At 37.7% G+C, this 21,902-nt stretch overlaps 1 protein-coding gene across 2 annotated transcripts in view; it reads right to left on the bottom strand.

Annotated features, from left to right (window-relative positions):
- MRTFA (myocardin related transcription factor A) overlaps positions 1 to 21,308 on the bottom strand; it is a 99,287-nt gene extending 77,979 nt beyond the window's left edge. Inside the window, exon 1 of one of the 2 annotated variants that reach the window (XM_041754024.1) lies at positions 21,056 to 21,308. In XM_041754024.1, coding sequence (XP_041609958.1) covers positions 21,056 to 21,101 — 46 coding nt within the window. In that variant the 5' untranslated portion in view covers positions 21,102 to 21,308. The remainder of the gene's footprint in view (positions 1 to 21,055) is intronic. The other variant, XM_041754023.1, reaches the window with a different exon arrangement.
- Between the last annotated feature and the right edge of the window lie 594 nt (positions 21,309 to 21,902).

The following is a 21,902-nucleotide window of genomic DNA, read 5'->3' as shown; positions in this document are numbered from 1 at the left end:
CAGGGGAATGGTGACATCATCTTTAAATACGTAAAAGTCTGAAGTGTATGTGAGTCACCCAGAAGTTCAGGTGGGAAGAATGAGTGGATTAAATGAACCCAGAGTTCAGGAAGTAAGTTGGGGATAGACATATAGATGCAGACATCCTGAGTAAGTGGTAGCTGAAAACCACACATTGGGATGGGACTGCTGTGGAGAATGAGTAGACTGAGGAGAAAAAAGGGTCAAAGACTAATCCTGGGAAATACATTTAAGGGACAGGAAGAAGAGTACAAAGAGACTGCATAGTGTACAGAGAAACAGAAGGCAAGCTGAAGAGAGGATAGTATCTATAGTTTGGCTGCCCAGGATCTGAATACCATTCCTATTTGGGGGAAATTCCAAGATAGGGGAAAGGCAGGCCCCTCTTCCTAGTACAGAAGCTAAAGAGGAACAGATAGTCCCTCTCAGCATCTTGGCCTCTAGCTCATAAATATTACCCAAGTCTGGCCAAAAAGATCATCCCATCAAGAACTTTGAAAATTGGGAGAATGACACAAAGATCAAAAATACAACCAGAAATTATTCATGGCACTGTGGCAAGTGTCTACTGGTGGCAGTGTCAATAGCACCAACTGTCTGTGGGAGATCATGACAGTAGTAGTAGCAGAGAAAGTCCAGTGAGCAGTGCGCCAGTGAGAGTCCTAAGAAGACTGGTCCCATGACATCTTCTTCCCTATGTGCTGCCTCCCTCAATTTCTGCTCATTTTCTGGCCTTTGTTTTTAAGCATTCTTAAGGTTGTGTGCTATACAATACTCTTCCCAAAAATGTATTTTACACTTAGGTTAATCAAGATTACACAAAGAACCCTGAATATAGAATGAGGAGAGAGCACCAAACAGGGTCAAACGGTAAAGAAAGGTTGAATAAGAGGAGGCCAGCCTACAATGAGCCCACTGTGTAGGGTGACTAGCAAATCAGCTGCTGATCCTGGTGAAGTTGTTCACATGTTATTTTATTCCAACCTTATGATACCTTCTGAGAAAGATAAAGCAGGTATATCTTTATTGTAATGATTTAAAAAAAGGGGGGCTAAAAGACACTAAGAGTATTGTTTAAGTCCTATAGCTCTTTTTACTACCCAAGGTTGCCCTCAAGAAAGTTATTTATTTTTTTTTTTTAAGAAAGTTATTTTACGAATGTTCGTGAAAGGAGATGTTAAATGTTTATACTAATTCTTTATACCATGTGTCAACAACTATCATAGATGATGACCACATATAGTTCTCAATCCTGGACTTCCAGCTTCTTTAATTTTGGTAATACAAAAGGATCTTCATGCACTTAGGATCCTTGTAGACAACCACCAGAAACATCCCTCAAGGAACGTGAGGCTCCTTGCCATCATCCTTCCACATCTCATTCAAGGTGCTGTGGTCACTACTTAAAGAACACATCGTCAGCTAGAAGGAGTCCTCAAGTGGAAGAAGGGATCTTCTATCCCTGACCATGAGAACCACTGTGGGAATGAGAGGTTGAAAGCTTTCAAAAGAAGATGATTATTTCTCAACTTCATTCCTTTGGGATATGTCACAGCCAGGAAGGGAGAAATTGGAAAAAGCAGCTTTCACAAGCTGCCAAATCCATGTCCTAGTCCCAGGGGATAATTAGCCAATGAGGTTTTGTGGAGTTGATGTAATGTTGGCAGAGGCTAATGTTTTATGGTTGAACATGTAGCCTCTTGATATTTAGCTACAGGGCTAAAAGGATGACATCCTGAAAGGCCAAGAAACTCAAATCCATAACACCACCACTTAGCAATTTGCATTTTAAAAGTAATTTGTAAGCTTTAACTGACCCATCTTTTTCATGAATAGTTTCCAAGAACATTTGTTAAACTGTAAATTTTCTAAATCTAAATTTCTAAGTCTAACTCTTTTACTAGGAGAAGAAATTTCTAACACCTCCAAAGAACAAAGATAATTTAGAAAGCTTAAAGTAACAAAAGAAAGAAATTAGAAGAAAGGCAAGTTTTCCAAGAAATAAAGTTTGTTTGTGGTACTTTAATCCCACTACCAGCATACCAAGTTTAAAGCTGTCTGACGTCCTTATGAAAACAATTTTTGAAACTGAGATACTAAGCCAAGAGCTTTCAGGAGCACCACATATCTCACAAAACATTGTCAATCTTCACTTAAAAAGTATTCTGAGATGCAAGAGGTAAGAAATCAGTGGGCAGGGAACAGAGCATACAGACACTAACACTCTTGGTTTGAGCTTGAGCTATTAAATTTCAAAATGAACATTTGCCATTTTAAAGAAAATTGGTAGGTCCTTTGACTTAAATATACCACAATGATCTTCCAAAGCCTGAGACAAAACTAATACATTAAAAAAGAAAACATTTAAATCTCTAACTAATTAGCTGAAACATATAGTGCTCCCAAATATGTACTAGCTCCTTACTTAAAACAGGAAACAATTTTTGGTTCAACCCTGGGCAGATGTATATCTGGTAATAGGGATATAAATACTCCATAGTTTATATAACTACATTTCACAAAAATTGAGAATGACTTTTCTCAAAATGAATGAGGGAGAGGGAAAGCTGGTACAAAAAAAAACCCACGTGCTCTATATTTTATAAAGGAATCAGAAGGCTGTCCTTAGCAGGATGGTTTGTATTTATTCTTCAAGAAACAGGGTTGGAGCACCTGAATACTGAAATGTTCCAGGAGTGGTTTTCTTCTTCCCAATCTCTCCAATATTTCATGTTCACATCATTCATTCATTCATTAACATACATTTATTCAGCACCTATTATATATCAAGCTAAACAGATGCTGGATATAAAACACTAAAACAAAATTAACAGTGACAGACAGGGGCACCAGGCTGGCTTAGTCAGAGGAGCATGCGACACCTGATCTTGGAGTCATGAGTTTGAGCCCCAGTGAAGTATAGAGATCATTTCAATGAATAAAAAAATTAAAAACAAAACCAAAACAGGCAGAAACATGCCTTCATAGAGTTTATAATCTAGTGAGGGAAATACACATTGAACAAATGTAAACATATAATCTCCAAGTATAAGTGCATGAAGAAAGAATGAGAAAGAATGAAAATAACCTGGGGGGGGGAGGCAGTGGGCAGGACATTCTCTGAGACCTGTGGATGATAGGATAATAAAGCAGGTGGGAAAAAGGAGGGAGAGTAGGAAGCAAAGGTAGATAAAACACAGGAAAGCCAAAAGGAAAAGACTGGTGGTGGTAGGAGAGGGTATTAAGGAGGTAGGCAGGTAGAACTACACACACTGGTAAACTTTATTATTATTCCAGGAGCACAAATGTTGACTGCAGGACTAAATATTACCTACATCAAAAATATACTTTTTTTTTCAAATTTATCAAGAATTTTCTAAAAATATTCATACTGCCACCTTAGTTGGGATTAAACATAAATTTAGAGACACAGTCAGTTGACCAAAAGCCTAACTGCAAGGGGGGATCTTCAGAATAAAGCTAATAGATTATTTGCAAACATCTCATGAACTGACTTCAGCAGATATAAAACTCATCTTTTAAGAAGTTTCTAAAAGCTCTGTACTACAGAGCTCAGCAGGAAAGGGAGGAGGAGGCAAGGGATCTTTTTCTTAACAGAGCCAGCAAGGACCTTCACATGGAAAATGTTCCTACTCTAAAGATATACAGGTTTAAATTTACTTCCTACCCACAGAAACTATTTGCTACATCGGAAAAAATTTCTAATGCACATTTATGGCAAGACACTCCAGAGGTTTTGCTTAGTTTCAAACATATGACACTCATTTTTTGGCCATGAATGTAGAAGTCAGAAATCTCACTACATTGTAATTCAAAATGGCATCCTTTCTAATTTTCATGAACAGGTAGAAGACTAAACTGTTAAAAGCACAGAAACTTTCTAAATAGGGTTAAGTATAGAGAAAAGGTTGTCCCTATGCAGAAAGGACATCAGAATTTAATACAAGTATTACAGGGGCACCTGGCTGGCTCAGTCAGTTAAGTATCTGCCTTTAGCACCTGGCTGGCTCAGTCAGTTAAGTATCTGCCTTTAGCTCAGGTCATGATCTCAGAGTCCTGAGATGGAGCTCCATATTCTGGCTCACTGCTGAGTGGGGAATCTGCTGCTCCCTCTCCTCCCCCTGCTTGTGTGCTCTCTCAAATAAATAAATAAAAATCTTTAAAAATAATAAGTATTATAAAAGACAAAGAGGTTAAAGGCCTTTTTTAAAAAGATTTTATTTATTCATGAGAGATACAGACAGAGAGAGAGAGAGAGGGGCAGAGACACAGGCAGAGGGAGAAGCAGGATCCATTCAGGGAGCCCGACATGGGACTCAATCCCTGGTCTCCAGGATCACGCCCTGGGTGGAAGGCGGCACTAAACCACTGAGCCACCTGGGCTGCCCTGTGGTTGTTTTTTTTTTTTTTTTTTAAGATTTTATTTATTCATGAGACACACACACTGAGAGAGAGAGAGGGGGGGGGGCAGAGACACAGGCAGAGGGAGAAGCAGGCTCCAAGCAGTGAGCCCAACGTGAGACTCAATCCTGGGTCTCCAGGATCGCACCTTGGGCTGAAGGCAGCGCTAAACGGCTAAATGGCTGAGCCACAGGGGGCTGCCCCCTGTTGTTTTTAATGGTTATGTCACAGTATTCTGGGGAGAGGGATAAGGCAGGAAAATAAGGGGGAAAAAATATTGATAGGCAATGTACTGAATGAACAGGACAAAAGAACTTAGACAAGTTGAGTAGGCTGTCAGGAGGTACTATATACATTTGGAGGATAAAAGGATTTGAAATTCACATGGAAAGCAATACAATGTAGTGGTAAAGAGCACACTTTATGAAGCCAGACTACCTAGGTACAATCTAAGCTCTACCACTTACCAGGTGTGTGGCACTGACCATGTTTCTTAATCCACTTTGCCCCTCAATTTCAACATCTGTAAAATGGGATAGTAAGAGCATCCATCTCATATAGTTGTTGCAAACATTAAAAGAATTCGTGTATATATATAAGGAAGCTGGAACACCGTGGCACATGGTAAATCCTATTTGAGTGCTGGCTACAGTATGTTATTTTAAATATATTTTTATATTTTTGTTGGAATTCTCACAAAATCCACTTAGAATTCCATACTCTAGAAATACGTTTCTTATGTTTTGAGCTTTGTTTATCTTTGAATTTTCCTGTTTGGTCTCTACTAGTTTTTAATGGTTTGTTTTTAACATATAAGGCTGTCTCACAGTAATCAGACAAGAAAAAGAAATAAAAGGCATCCAAATTGGTTAAGAAAAAAGTAAAACTTTCACTGTTTACAGATGACATGTTACTACATAGAGAAACCCTAAAGACTCCATCAAAAAACTATTAGAATTGATAAATGAATTCAATAAGACTGCAAACTATAAAATCAATATACGGAAATCTGTTGCATTTCTAGACACTGATAATGATGTAGCAGAAAGAGAAACTAAGGAAACAATCTCATTTATAGCTACATCAAAAATAGCAAAATACGTTGGAATAAACTTGATCAAGGAGGTTAAAGATCTCGACTCTGAAAATTACAAAATACTGATGAAAGAAACTAAAGATGACACAAATGCAAAGATATTCTATGCTCATGGATTAGGGAAAAAATATTAAAATGCCCATTCTACTCAAAGCAATCTACAGATCTAATGCAATCCTTATCAAAATACCAACATTTTTCATAGAACTAGAATAATCCTAAAATTTGTATGGAACTACAAAAGACCCTGAATAGCCAAAGACATCTTGAAAAAGAAAAATAAAACTGGAGGTATCACAATCTCAGATTTTTTTTTCTAATTTCAGATTTTCTTTTTCCTTTTTTCTTTTTATTTTAAAATAAATTTTATTTATTTATTCATAAAAGACACAGACAGAGGGGCAGAGGCAGAGGGAGAAAAATGCTCCATGCAGGGAGCCCAACGCAGGACTCAATCCCGGGACCCTGGAATCATGGGATTACACCCTGAGCAAAAGGCAGATGCTCAACCACTGAGCCACCCAGACATCCCACAATGTTTTAAGATAGGCTACAGAGCTGCAGTAACTAAAATAGTATGGTAGTGGCACAAAAATAGAGATATAGATCAATGGAATAGAATACAGAGCCCAGAAATAAATCTACAACTACATCATCAATTAATCTTTGACAAAGGAGGCAAGCATATGCAATGGGAGTGGTATCGAATAAAGCCTCGACAGGGCCCTGGGCCACTGTTGGTTTGAGGGAGAAAAAAAGAAAAGAATATGCAATAGGGAAAAGATGGTCTCTTCCACAAATAGTGTTGGGAAAACTGGACAGCTACATGCAAAAAGATCAAACTGGACTACTTTCTAAAACCACACACACACACACACACACACACACACACACAAATAATAATAAAAATAAAACCACACACAAAAATAAACCCAAATGGATTAAAAATCTAATTGTGAGACCTGAAACTACAAAAATCCTAGAAGAGAGCACAGGTAGTAATTTCTCTGACACCAGCCGTAGCAACATTTTTGTAGACATGTTTCCTTAGGCAAGAGAAACAAAAGGAGAAATAAACTATTGGGACTACATCAAAATAAAAAGCTTCTGCATAAAAAAATAAACAACAAATCTAAAAGACAACCTGCTGAGTGGGAGAAGATATTTGCAAATGACATCTCCAATGAGAAATTAGGTGTCTTAAATATGTAAAAAACTTATAATAGTCAGTACCCAACTAATCCTATTAAAAATGGGCAAAAAGAATGAGCAAACATTTCTCCAAAGACAACATACAGATGGCCAATAGCTGCATGAAAAGATGCTCAATATCACTAATCATCAGGAAAATGCAAATCAAAACCACAAGAAGATCTCACACCTGTCAGAATGGTTAAAATCAAAAGAAAAGAAGTAACAAATGTTGGCGAGGATGTGGAGGAAAAGGAACCCTCATGCACTGTTGGTGGGACTACAAATTGGTGCGTCCAATTTGGACTACAAATTGGTGCGTCCATTTCCACTATGGAAAATAGTATGGAGGGTCCTCAAAAAATTAAAAATAGGATTACACTATGATCCAGTATTCACACTACTGGGTATATACCCAAAGAATACAAAAACACTAATTCTAAAAAATTTATGAACCCCTATATTTGTTGCAGTATTTAAAAATAGCCAAATTATGGAAGCAACCCATGCCCACTGATAGATGAATGGATAAAGAAGATGTGATATACGGGATCCCTGGGTGGCGCAGCGGTTTAGCGCCTGCCTTTGGCCCAGGGCGCGATCCTGGAGACCCGGGATCGAATCCCACATCGGGCTCCCGGTACATATACAACAGACTATTAGCTGTAAAAAAAAGAACAAAACCTTGCCATTTGCAACATCATGATTAGATCTAGAGGGCATAATGCTAAGTGAAATATATCAGTCAGAGAAAGACAAATACCATATGATTTCACTCCTATATGGAATTTAATAAACAAAGGAAAAAAGAGACACCCCCCCCCCCCAAAAAAAAAACAGACTCTTAAAAATAGAGAGCTGGTAGTTACCAAAGGGGAGGCTGGCAGGGAGATGGTGAAATAGGTGAAGAAGATGAAGAATATACTTTTTTGTGATGAGCACTGATTAATGTACAGAATTGCTGAATCACTATGACATACACCTGAAGCTAATATAACACTGTATGTTAACTGTACTGGAATTTAAATATATATATATTTATATATATATAGCTATCTTAGCTATGCTTAAGGGAAATAACAGAAGACTTTTCCACCTATAGGGCAGAGTTTAAAATGGGAAACACTCTACCTGGGGTTAGGTATTGCCAGTCCCAAGAACTGAGTGAGGACAGGGGAAGGAAACCTCAGAGAGAAAATTCAGAACCCACCTACAAAGCTGGTTTTCCTAACTTAGAAATGATCTCCCAGGGCAGCCCGGGTGGCTCAGCAGTTTAGCGCCGCCTTCAGCCCAGGGCCTGATCGTGGAGACCGGGGATTGAGTCCCCACCGGGCTCCCTGCATGGAGCCTGATTCTCCCTCTGCCTGTGTTTCTGCCTGCCCCCCTCTCGCCCTCTCTCTGTGTGTCTCTCATGAATAAATAAAAATCTTAAAAAAAAAAAAAAGAAAAAGAGAGAAGAAAAGAAAAAGAAAAAGAAAAAGAAAAAGAAAAAGAAAAAGAAAAAGAAAAGAAAAGAAAAGAAAAGAAAAAAGAAGGAAATTATCTCCCAGAATTGTTCCTTTTAAGGGTTTTGTGTATGTAATACAGCACATTTCCTAGCAAGAGATCAGGGGCTGGGGAACAGAGATAGTATAGGTAGGAAGAAGTTCACACAGTTGTTTTTGTTTTTAGCATTATCTAGCAGCGCTACCATCTTTTCTCCTTTTGCGTACTTCCTTCAAGAGTGATTTTTTTTTTAAAAGATTTTATTTATTTATTCATGGGAGACACAGATAGAGAGGCAGAGACATAGGCAGAGAGAGAAGCAGGCTCCCTGCAGGGAACTCAATCCCAGGACCCTGGGATCATGACCTGAGTCAAAGGCAGATGCTCAACCACTGAGCCACCCAGCTGCCCCCCTTCCCTTCAAAAGTGATTTTAACTCCAGTCTCCTGGTGCCCAAATTAGCTCTGGGTACTCCAGAGTAGAGGTGAAAGGCAATCAACCTGCTATGTTATACCCAATGGAACATTCTTCTGTTGCACATAAAAGGAAAATAGCAGTACGAACCAAAAGAATGTTCCATAAACTTAACAAAAATTAGAACAATTACACCCACTCGTAGTTCTGAAAAGAAGAACAACAGAATCATGCTAGTTCAAAAGCACAAGAACAGAGTCTGAAACTAATCAATCTAATTTTACTCTGTAAATTAGATGGAAAAACGTGAGAGAAATTAGCAATAGAAGTCAGTCCTTGGATTAATTTTTGTAGCAGTTGTTAGCCTTATATTAATAAGAGATAAGCTATAGATCACTTTAAGCTTACAATAATTAGAGATAATTTTCTAAGTTTTAAAAATCAATTTTAGTTTTAGATATAATAAACTTCATCCATTTTAAGCATGCAGTTCAATGCATTTTGACAAATGCATATGCTTGCATAACTACTATGACAATAAAGATCTACATCATTTTCATTCCCTAAAGTTCTCTTATACACCCCTTTGTGGTTAACTTCTCTACTTTCGTTCCCAGGCAACAACTAATTTGCTGTTACTCCAGAGAAACCTACATTTTTTTTCTTAAACAATTTTTTTATTGAGATATAATTCACATACCATTCAATTCACTCATTCAAAGTGCATAATCCAGTTTTTAGTACATTCTCAAAAGTGTGCAACTGTCACTATCTAATTCTAGAACATTTTCATTACCCTCCTCCTCAAAATCCCATATCCATGAGCAGTCAAATTCCATCCCCATCTCATCCTCACAACACCAGGCCCTGACAACAAATGGTCTATTTTCTGTTTCTAGATTTGCTTATTCTGGATATTTCATATAAGTGCAATTTTACAATATGTGGCCTTCTGTATCTACCTTCTTTCACTTTGCATAATGTTTTCAGGGTTCATACATTTTATAGACTTTATCTGTACTTCATTTTTTCTTTTTTAAGATTTTATTTATTCATGATAGTCACACAGAGAGACAGAGAGGCAGAGACACAGGCAGAGGGAGAAGCAGGCTCCATGCAGGGAGCCCGACGTGGGAGTCGATCCCGGGTCTCCAGGATCGGGCCCCAGGCCAAAGGCAGGCGCCAAACCGCTGCGCCGTAGCATTCTATTGGAAAGATCTAGCACGTTCTGTTTATCCATTTATCGACTGATGGACATTTGTGTTGTTTCCATATTTGGCTAACACTGCTATGAGTATCTGTGTACAAGTTTTTGTGTGGATAAATGTTTTTGATTTTTTTTTAAGATTCATTCATTCATTCATTCATTCATTCATTCATTTATGATAGACACACAGAGAGAGAGAGAGAGAGAGAGGGGCACAGACACAGGCAGAGGGAGAAGCAAGCTCCATGCCGGGAGCCCGGCGCAGGACTCGATTCCGGGACTCCAGGCACCAAACCGTTGAGTCACCCAGGGATCCCCTATTTTTTATTTTCTTGAGTAGGAATAGAAGGAATAGAAGTGCCGGGTCACAGGGTAACTCTATATTTAATTTTTTGAAAAGCTATCAAACTGTCTATATTTCTCAGGTAAGTTTATGTTGAGGTAATTTAGATTCATATGCAGTCACAGAAAATACAGAAAGATCCCATGTATTCTTTACCCAGTTTCCCCCAATGATAACATCTTGCAAAACTATACTGGAACATTACAACCAGGATACTGACACTGACAGAGTCAAGATACAGAACATTTCCATCACTACAAGGATTCCTCATGTTGACCTTTATAAACCACATCTACTTTCCTCCCAGCGTTACCTGGTCTTTAGCCCCTGACAACCATCAATCTGTCCTCTATACCCATAATTCTATCATCTCAAAAATGTCTTATAAATGGAATCATATAGTATGTAACCTTTCGTGATTGCTTTTTGCACTTAGCATAACTCTCTGTAGAGTCATCCAGTGTGTTTTATGTATGTATGTATGTATGTATGTATGAATGATTATTACTGAATAGTATTCAACAGCCTGCATTTTTAAGAATATTATATAAATGGTATAGTTCAGTATGTACTCATTTGAGTCTAGCTTCTTACATTCAGCATGTTTTTGAAATTCGTCCATGTTTTTAAATATATCAGTTTATTTTTATTGCTAGTAATTTTCCAGTGTATGGATATACCACAATTTATCCATTCACCTGTTGATGGACATCTATGCTCTTTCCAGTTTGGAATCATTAAGCATAAATCTGCTATCAATGTTCATGGGTAAATAGGAGTATGTTTCCATTTCTCGAGTAAAGACTTAGAATTAGGACTGCTGGGTCACGTAGTAAATATGTTTAACTTTGTAAGAAATGCCATTTTACATTTCACCAGCAGTGTATGAATTTCCATTGCTCTGTAGCCTTTTCAGGACCTGGTATTGTAAGTCTTTTTAATTTTAATTATTATAGTGGGTGGGTAGTGGTGTCTTGTGGGTTTTAATTTGCATTTCTCTCATGACCAATGATGTAGAGCATCTTTCCATGTGCTTATTGGCCTTTTGCATATTTTTTTAAGTGTCTGACCAAGTCTTTTCCCATTTTTTTTATTGGCTTGTCTTATTATCTGAGTTCTAAGAGTTCTTTATATATTTTAGATACAAGTCTTTTGTCAGACATACATATTATAAACATTTTTTCCCATTCTACAGCTTGTCTTTTAATTTTCAACAATATACAAAGTGGACAAAGAAGTATTTAAACTTGATGAAATCAATTCACAATTTTTTCTTTTATAGTTCATACTTTTTGTGTCTTTTAGCTTTCACATTAAGGCCTATGACCCATTTCAAGTAAATTTTGTATATGCCATGAAATAAGGGCCAATTTGTGGGGAAGGGGTTAACACAGATTGCCAGTCCTTTCAGTATTCCTTTGCTGAAAGGTTTCTTTTCCTGATTTATACACTTTTATGTAAATGAGGGATATAAAGAAAAATGACACTGCTTCAAACACTCAAAACCACTCCCATCCCAGCAGAAGGGAAGATTCCCACACCTTCCCCCTCACCCTTGCGCCTTCCCACTTCAGTGAGCACAGGCCTATGCAGCAAGGTGCCCTGGTTCAGAGAAGAAGCAGTTTAACTTTCAGACAGTAAGTAACATCTGTTTCTGAAGCTACTCATGATTTCACACAGAAAGAAAAAGAGAGAGTAAGCCCCCACCATTTTCCCACAATGCTGTGAGGCTACTGTATATATTCTCTTAACTGTTCAGTATGGTTTCAACATCAACAGAAACAACTAACAATATAACATTCAGCAAAATAGAGGGATAGCACAGGAGGTATAAAGAGAAGTGCTTTGAGAGTCAGAACATGGGGAGTCCAAGCTATGTGATCTTGGGAAAGTCACTTAACACTCCTAGCTCCCAGTTCGCTCATCTGTAAAATGAAGGATCATCTCCAAGATCCCTTTTCAGGTAAACATTCTGAATGCCAAGAAGAAACCTTTGTTCTTTCTCCCCAAAGTCAAGAAAAATGGCCAAGAAGGTATCAAATTGCGAACATTTCTCAAATGTACAAGGAAAAAATACTGTACAAGGAAAAATACTGTACAAGGAGCAAGTTTTCTTCTCTCTCTCTCTCTCTCTTTTTTTTTTTTTTTGGTTTCCTATTTTATCCAATGCTTCCACACTAATTAGACATCATATAATTCCAACCAGTGCATTCTTATCTTCCCATTTTTATCACTTTGAGCAGTGCTTCCCATCCAGGAAATACCCCAACAAGTCATCTTTATTTCACCTGTTCACCTCAAAAACAAAGTGAATAAAAATGTCTGTTGGAACAATATTCTCAACTTTAACATGTACCTGAAGACCCTGTTCAAATGAAAATTTGGACTCTGTGAGAGGGGGACCTGAGACGTGCATTCCTTTTTTTTTTTTTTTTTTTAAGATTTTATTTATTTACTCATGAGAAACAGAGAGACAGAGAGGCAGAGACACAGGAGGAGGGAGAAGCAGGCTCCATGCAGGGAGCCCGACATGAGACTTGACCCTGGGTCTCCAGGGTCAGGCCCTGGGCTGAAGGCAGGGCTAAACCGCTGAGCCACCCGGGGTACCTGAGACGTGCATTCCTAACAAGCTCCCAGATGATGCAGATGTTGATGGTCCTTGGAACATACTTCGAGTAACAAGGTGTTGGAAGACTGAGGTCACAGTTTCTGTTTGGGCAGCCTAAGTAATGTTAACATCAAAAGTTTTCAATACTTTCTACACAACCAAATATTTTATAAATAAGTCTTACAGCACTGATTTGAGAAATATAATCTGATTATCAAGAGAATATACTAAGATAACAGTTCACAAAATCAAGGTTAATGTAATTAACATTTTAATTCTTCAGCATAAGGGCTCAAGGTCCTATATTTACAAGATAAAGATAAGGCAATATGAGTTTTACCTTTCTGATAAAGAGCAGATATTGTCAAGAAGATTTTACTCATACCCCAAGGTCAAAGAACAAAATCCATAAGGAAAATGTACTTTCAAATAATTAAAATATTTTATGCCTACGCCATTATTTTATGCCTAAGAGAACTCTATCAAAAACAAAAAAATAACTTAGTGTGTTTTTGGTTTATAAAAACTTCTGAAAGGTTCCGCAAATTGAGAGTAGTTAAGTGTGCAAAGGAAGGATCTATAGCTCTGCCAAGAACATGGCCTAATACAAACACTGCAAAGATAAATTTCAATAAATCTTACAAAATAGAAACAAAGGCAAAAAATGTAAAAGGGATTTATACAAACTAGACTGGTCAGAAAGAACAGCTTAATGGGATGGAGTGCCTCCTTATCATGCATTGTTTGGTCGGTCAGTGAAGTTTTCTGACTGGTCCCAAATCAACAGTTCTAGCTCTGAATCCAAGACTACACTTCCAGCCATTTTCTCCCTCTTATAACTAACTGTACTTACAGGTACACACACAGACAAAATTAAATATGGCTTTTATCTGAATACAACAGAAATGTATGTTTACGATAGAAAATCAGAGACATACAGAAAAACTTAAAGAAAAAAAAACCCTTGCAAAATCCTGCTACCCAGCAACAGCTATTAATATTCAGCTACGAATATATATTCAGATATATATTCTTACATCCTTTTTAAAAAATATGTATTTTTTATTCATTTGAGAGAGAGAGAAAGAGAGAGCACAAGCAGGGGAAGTGGCAGGAAGAGGGAGAGGGAGAAGCAGGTAATCAGCTGAACAGGGAGCCCAATGCAGGGACTGACCCCAAGACCCTGGGAGCATGACCTGAGCCAAAGGCAGATGCTTATTAAGCAACTGAGCCACCCAGATGCCCCTTACCATCCATTTTTTAAGGATTAAAGGGATAAATAGTAAACAGTTTCCCACATCTTCAAATAATCTCATGACTACATTAGTATCCAACCAGATGAATGCACTGTAAGTTATTTCACCAATCTACTGTTAAAATTTAGGTTTCTGTTTGTTTTACTACAACTACTATAAATAATACTGCTATAAGCATCCTTATATATAAATCTTGTATTTCGTTTATAATTTCCTTAGAACAAATTCTCAGAAGTATTTCAAGGTTAGAGAAGAAACATATTTTTAAAAAAGTTTATGGGATGCCTGGGTGGCTCAGTGGTGGCTTAAACACTATATCTACTCTCCTCAAACCCCAATGTCACAATTCCTGTATCTCTTATAGTTACTGAGAACCTCAAATGCTTTTGCTTATGTGGGTTATACCCATCAAGATATTTCAGATAAGAAATTAAAACTGTGAGAATCTTAAATATTTATTATTTCTTCACAACTTTTTAAAGATTTTAATTATTTATTTATTCAAGAGGCACACAGAGATAGGCAGAGACATAGGCAGAGGGAGAAGCAGGCTCCCTGAAGGACTCGATCCCAGGACCCTGGGATCATGACCTCCAGGTGTCCCTCTTCACAAATGTTTTGAAAGAATTTATGTACTTATTTGTTTGTTTATTTATGAGACACACAGTGGGGGAAGAGCAAAGAGAGAAGGACAAGCAGACTCCATGCTGAGCACAGAGCTCAACACAAAGTTTGATCCCAGGATCCTGAGATCATGACCTGAGCCAAATCAAAAGTTGGATGTTTAATGGACGGAGCCGGCCAGGCACCCCAAAATATCCAGTATTTCTTTAAAAATTAACAATAAACTTACTACATGTTAATACATTTCTATGAAAAATATGGTTATTTTCCAAGACAAAAGAAAGTAGTAAAAACAGTACTATACTATGGTTTTACCATTTTTACAAATCTCTCTAAGATATAATTTACTAAAAGACAGCTGAATTGTCATATATACTGCATTCAATCTGTTGAGATACCATACATCACACAGCTCTGGTAAACGCCAGTGCACACTCATGAAAGGATAACAGTAGAAAAGGTAAGTAGTATTTTAGTATAAATATATAAGAAGTCTTCATCTTGTACCTACTTTTCAGGTCTCCAGGACACCTAGGGGTTTCCCATACCACCCTTTGAAAACCACTGCACTAGTTAGCACAACGCATACCATACAAAATAGCTGAAAGACATGGTCTTAACATATTTGCCAAAAACATCTTCCAATTTTTCTGGTTGAAAAACCAGAAACTTTATTTAAGAATTATTTTTAAAAAAAGAATTATTTTAAGTGCTTATTATGTGTCAGGTGCTCTTACAGGCATTGGAAACACAACAGAACACAAAAGAAATATCCCCCATTTTGAGGAATTTACATTCTAGTGGGGAGAAACAGAGGCAAACAATAATGAACCTACAAACAAAGCATGTATTCTGTCAGATGATAAATAGTATGAAGAAAAATAAAAGCAAGATCTTAAAGGGTAGTCAGGGAAGAAGGCCCAAATAAGTGACATCCCAACAAAAGACCTGAAGGAAGTGAGGAAGTAAGCCATGACGCTACCCACAAAAAGTGCCCCAAGGAGAAGGGATATCATCAAGTACAGAAGCCCTGAAACAGGAGCGTTCCCTAAGGTATGCAAGCACAGCAAAGAGAGTGTTAAGGCGGGGACAGATCAAGCCAGGGAAGAGGAGGACATGCAAGCTGAGAGTTACAGAGCTGGGGCAGATCATGTAGGACTCTGTAGGTAGTACAAGGACTTGGGCTTTTCCCATGAATGAGAACTATTAGAAGGTTCTAAGTGAGAAGGGACTTTCATTTGACTTTCAATTTAAATGGAAAATATCATAACTAGTGCTAAGGAAAAAACCTGAATGTGAACATCGGTTCCATCTCTACTGTGTGTCCCACAGCCTCTCTGAGCCTCAGTCTCTTCCTTTGTAAAATGTGAAGATACAGATACCTCAAAGAGTTGTAAAGATTAGATAATATACATAAACCACTTTTATGTGGTTTTAAATTTAAAATTTAAAATTTTAACACACTATAAACATTTCACAGCTAAGTTTATTTTTGCTATGTAACTGCCATGTATTCCTCTTTGCTAGGCCCTCTATACGCACTCAAGTGCTATAGCCACCACACCATCATATGACTGTCAGGAAATTAAGAGTGCTGCAGATCCCTGTCACTGGGAGTTCTGATAATGCCCTTTTAGCTTGTTGAGAGAAAGGCAGAGAAAGTTATTTTTGTTGTTGATGGCAAAGCAAGGGTTTTTGGTATTTTTCTTTGTTATTATAAAGAAAACCCTTTCAAAAACAATGAATGTGGTAATCATAAAAATAAAGTTCCAAAAAAAACAAGAATGTATGAAACTCATCTTTATTTCATTTGGCACCATTTTAATAAAGCTAAAACTATGGCTCATGGTCTTGACAGCTTGCCTCATGCAAAAGGAAACAAAAGGGAGAAAAAAAGGATAGAGACAGACAGATAAATTCAAATTCCTTTCATCTGGGTCCTAACTCTAAGGGGATCCCAGATAAATCAATGAGTCAGAGAAAAGGCAGTAAGATGTAATCCAGAATACTGATGACAACAGCCGTCTGTCTGCCTACCTGTCTTCTGAGATCACCATCAAGGTATGAGATCATTAACCAGGCCAGAGAAGGCAAGGCACGATGGAGACAACCATTAGGGCCTGTAGTATCTAACTCCACTCCTCAAGGGCAGGGGCTAGACACTCAGGCACTAGTTCTTATCCTCACCTCTTAAAATGGTGAGTCAACCTGAGTAGTGATAGAAACCCGCAATGGAAAAACCCAAGGAAAACCAAGATCTCCGGGGAAAATTATAAACAATCTCATACATCAGAGGTCTCCAATGGTTTTTTTGTAAGTGTGTTACAGCAGAAAGAGCACTATCATGGGAGTAAGGAAATGAATTCTCCTTCTATCTCTGCTACTAATAAATTATGTGACTTCAGGAAATAAATTATCCTCAATGAATCAATTTCCTCATCTTAAATAAAGGAGAAGACAAGAAAACACCTAAGGTTTCCTCAAACTCTAAAATTCTTTAAATATAAACAAAAGATGTTTTTTAAAAGCCCACACTAATAGATAATTAGGAGATCCAAAAGGTAGATATTGCTGAAAGTTCTGAGTTTTTTCACTGTTCTATAGATCCGAGTGACATGAACCCAAACAAGAGGCCCTTCCTTGTTAATAGGAGTTAACCTATTACCAAAAAGGGCAAAAGTTATCTGCCCACCATCTTCCTTCAACCTTATTTTTATGAATTCTTAATCCCCTCTCTCTAACCTGCACTATTATAAAATATACAATTCAGAGGCAAATTGTAATGATCAGAAACTGTTACCAGTTTCTTTCTTTTTTTTTTTTTTTAATTTTTTAATTTATTTATGATAGTCACAGAGAGAGAGAGAGAGAGAGAGAGAGAGGCAGAGACACAGGCAGAGGGAGAAGCAGGCTCCATGCACCGGGAGCCCGACGTGGGATTCAATCCCGGGTCTCCAGGATCGCGCCCTGGGCCAAAGGCAGGCGCTAAACCGCTGCGCCACCCAGGGATCCCCTGTTACCAGTTTCTTATGATCCTTCCAGAGATAACCTATCCACAGATGAGCATTGGGATTTATCCAGGTGCAATGTATGGGGGAGGCACAGGAGGTATGCACACATATGTGCACAAAAGAGACAGAAAAAACAGACTCCCTCATTATACCTCATCAAGATCAGGTGTATGTCAAAGGACCAACAAAAACCTAGGAACTGCTTCAAACCCTTTCTCTACAAGGGAACTCTGTCCCACTGTTGTAGAGCTAAAACTAAGAAGACTGCACTGGCTGGATATAGGCAGAGACAAGGCTCTGATCAAAGTGTTACAAACTAGCTGGCAAGAGTTGAGCCCCAGCATTCCTCTGTTCTAAAATACACCAGTCGGTGCCATGCCCCAACACTCTTAACTTTAGAAATCCCAAATATCCATCTCAGATCATTAGTTTTCTAATTACTGTCTAGATAGTCTTCCACAGTGGTGATAGATGTTTTAATCTTCTCATTGTGGCTTCATCGGAACACTTAATTTAACAATACATAGGGCACACTGCACATCCTGAGATGTGGAATAATTTCAATTTTGAAACCCAGGCTTTCAACAGCACCTGCTTCCGGCATGGATTGGCTACGTTGGAGGATTCTTTTCTTCTCTAAGATTTTATTTTTTTTTAAGTAATCTCCACACCCAATGTGGGGCTCGAGCCCTGAGATCAAGAGTTGCCTGCTACATCAACTGAGCCAGCCAGGTACCCTGAAGGATTCACTTCTTAATGCAACACAGATTTCAAAAAATTTTCGATAAAATCATGATTTAAAGCCTTATGTCTATTTATTGGGGGAAGTATTATGCCAAGCCAATTTTTTTCATTTACTAAAAAAAAAAGTTACTGAGCTGAGTGTCTACAATGTGCCAGTGTCAGGAGCCAATATACAGATGAATATATTCCCTTTGAGAAGCTAATCATCTAATTAAAGAGATACGTAAAAATGATAGTCTACATTGTAAAGGTGGTGCTGTAGGAATGAACAGAGAAGGAAGAGCTGACTCTATTCAGAGAAGGTTCATAGAAAGGCAGCATCTGAACTGGATTTCAAAGGGTCAGTAAGTCACCATCAGCAGTGAGGAGGATGAAGGTCTTTATATGCAAGTATGTCTCGAAAAAAATCTCCAAGTTTTGAATATTAAATGAAAACTGTTAATAAATACACAATGTACCCTGGAACTTTGCTATAATATTCAGTATCCTGATGTTTAATATAGGGTAAAGACTTTGCATCTTGAATCTTGTCTAAAAAAGTTTATTTTTAAAATCTCATGAAACAGTAGTTTTACCTATAAATATATATTCATGGAAATCCAAATATTGTACTGCTAGAATAATCTATCACTCACATAGTCTAAAATGTCTTGACTTTTTAGAAATAATGATTGGCTTCTAATTTATCAAGGTTTCTTAATGATACCTTTTCACTTATCATAAATATAGCTGTCATATTACTGTTGCAATCCAGCATAATGGCTACGGCTTCAGAAGAGAACGGTAATAACTTTACAAAAATTTTGAGCATTTAGGAACCATAAGTACTAGAAAAATCAGTTTGCTATACCCGGTTTCTCTTTTATGAGCATAGGCAAAAGAAAGAGGTACACATACATGCTACTTATTCTCTGCAGGCCTTTCATTCTACCTCTACCCCAACACCTTTGTCAATTTTATCCATACTTGCTTACATACTATTATCCTTTGAAAGTTTTATGAAGTAGTTGGTCCAACAGATGGGGTAGCTAGACCTGCCCAACATATGTCATAGGAAAAACAGCTCTTAGGCAAGACAAGTAAGTCTCTTTCCCTTATCCAGCTGGGAACCAGTGAGACCCCCCCGTTAGGGGAAAGCAAATAATCTTTTAACCTTTATTAAGAGAAGTTACAAAAAAAAAAGAGAGAGAGAGAGAGAGAAGTTACTGGACTGAGATAATCTGTATGTAATAAAGCAATCAAAGAAGGGAGAGAGAAAAAAAAAAAAAAAAAGAAGGAAAAAAAAAAAGAAGGGAGAGAGAGTTCAAATGCTAACTTACACTCCCTAAGATAAAATATGCACTTGCCACACACAACAGGCAACTAGAGCACAGAGAAGAGAAAGGAAATAAAACAAACTCCCGAGTCAGTTTAACTGGGAGCTATTTCATCAAAGACAGGTAGGAAACTGTAAGATAAGCATACTATCTTGTTTGAACACAGAGTTCAACAGACCTGGGGGAAGGAAAAGGAAAGGCAACAACCTAAAAAGTATAGCATATATGAACAGAAGAACTCAACTAATAAATGACTCATCATGGTCTTATTTGTAAAACCAGAAAGAACAAAATGGTAGCAGTATCTTTCCTCTTTGCCCTTCCCTGTCCATAAAGCTTAAGCTGATAGCATCTGATTCTGTCTTCAGATGGATATCTGTGTCTTTCAACATACTATCTAAGTGTTCCCCAAGGAGAACAGTAAAACCAATTCTGCCAGACACAGTATCTGCCAAAACCAAGGAGCCTATGTCATTCTAATGAGTAAAAGCCAGTGGATGGGAAGAGGTCTGCAAATGCCACTTGTATGAATCTCTCAAGATATGCTCTGAAACAGGAAAATACAGACTACATTTTAGCAGAAGTCTAAAAATAACAAAAGAACATTCCCTATTTTTAGATATCTAACTTACAAGTTTCAAAACACTAAAAGTAAAGGAAACCATTAAAAACAAACTGGAACTTTAAACTTTTAAAAGACACTTTTGGGTTGAAAAAAACTGTTTTTAGAGACAGAATTTTTAAAATCCTACATTCTTTCTGTTGACTACTTTCTTGCTCAAATGTCCCCATCTTCAAAACTCAGAGTCTCAATCTTCCGTGTTATCATGACCATTTCCAAGAACCAAAAGATGATTCAGAAAGGTTATACCACAAACGAGAAAGATGTAAGGAAAATTTTAAAACATGCTTTCATAGACATAATAATAGAGTGTGTATTAGTGATTAAAGACAGTAATATAAAACAGTAAACTGAATTATCCTACATTAAAAGCACTGCTACAGAAAAGAATAAAATTCTTAACTAAAGGGAAATGTTTTGTCCCCTCACTCAACAGTCTTAAGTCAGTAAACATCTAAAGCAAAGCTCTATGTCTGAATAACTAGATAACTAGAGTTTGCAACTACAAAAAAAAAAAAACAACCTACTAATTTTTTTTTTTACAATAAAAACCTGAACATGCAGTACATTCACTGGACAATTTATGTTTACCCCCATCTACCTTCATCCCATCTCTATCCAATCCTAGGACAGATATACCCAACCTTATTAAAGAAACCTGTAGCAAATAGGATCTGCAAGAAATACAGAATTACCGGACTGCACAGCCATCATTAACATCTCAGGTTCCAGTAGAGTCATGATGGATTCTTCTCAGAAACAGCAGCCCACAAATACAATGAAAAAATTCAAAGTCACAGAAGATGTTGTCTTCAGAGGCTACCGAAGCTTTCATAAATTCAATCTGGTGCCTATGCTCAAATCAGACTGTGAGAACTCACTCCTCTTCTCAGCGCAGTTACCAATTTATCCACCCTTCAGGCAAGTCAAGATGGCACAGAGTTGAGTTACTGCCGACAGGAAACCAAAAGGCGCTCAAGTTAAGACCTATGAAGTGTGGTTAGAACAGTGAGTGAGCTCCTCCTCCTTGCTGGGGGGGGGGGGGGGGGAGAGACACACAGTAAGAGACCTTCAGAACACAGATCAACTGCTTTTTTCCCCCTCTTTTCAGGAAGAGAAGATGAGGTTTTGTTCCAAACCTGTGGTATAAGGGACTTTGCTGCTAATGCAGCTTAGAGCAACAGATTAAATACAATTCAAACAACTCAATCTTTTGAAACAAACAGCCCTATTACTGACCCATTACTGGGAGGTGGGGTTGGGAATTAGGCACATATACAAACAGACATGAATACAGATGAACATGTATGGTGAGTTAGTTTTCTGACGAAGAGTTCTAAGGGCTTTTTCATCTGTGGTATTTATAGAGAACAGGCTAAGGAAGTTGAATATTTAACTACAGAAGCACAACTATTTCTGCACCCCGACTCCAATTAAAATATGTTTCAAAAAGTCATCTGAATATATTCCAAAGCTGTAATCTGTCTTTCAGATCTGCCAATCCCCTACAAGAATCCCGTAACTTGTTCCTATGTGAGACAT

Source organism: Vulpes lagopus, chromosome 5, assembly GCF_018345385.1.
Source record: "Vulpes lagopus strain Blue_001 chromosome 5, ASM1834538v1, whole genome shotgun sequence".
NCBI lineage: Eukaryota > Metazoa > Chordata > Mammalia > Carnivora > Canidae > Vulpes > Vulpes lagopus.
The sequence above is the reverse complement of the archived record's forward strand: the minus strand, read 5'-3'. Positions and strand labels throughout refer to the sequence as shown.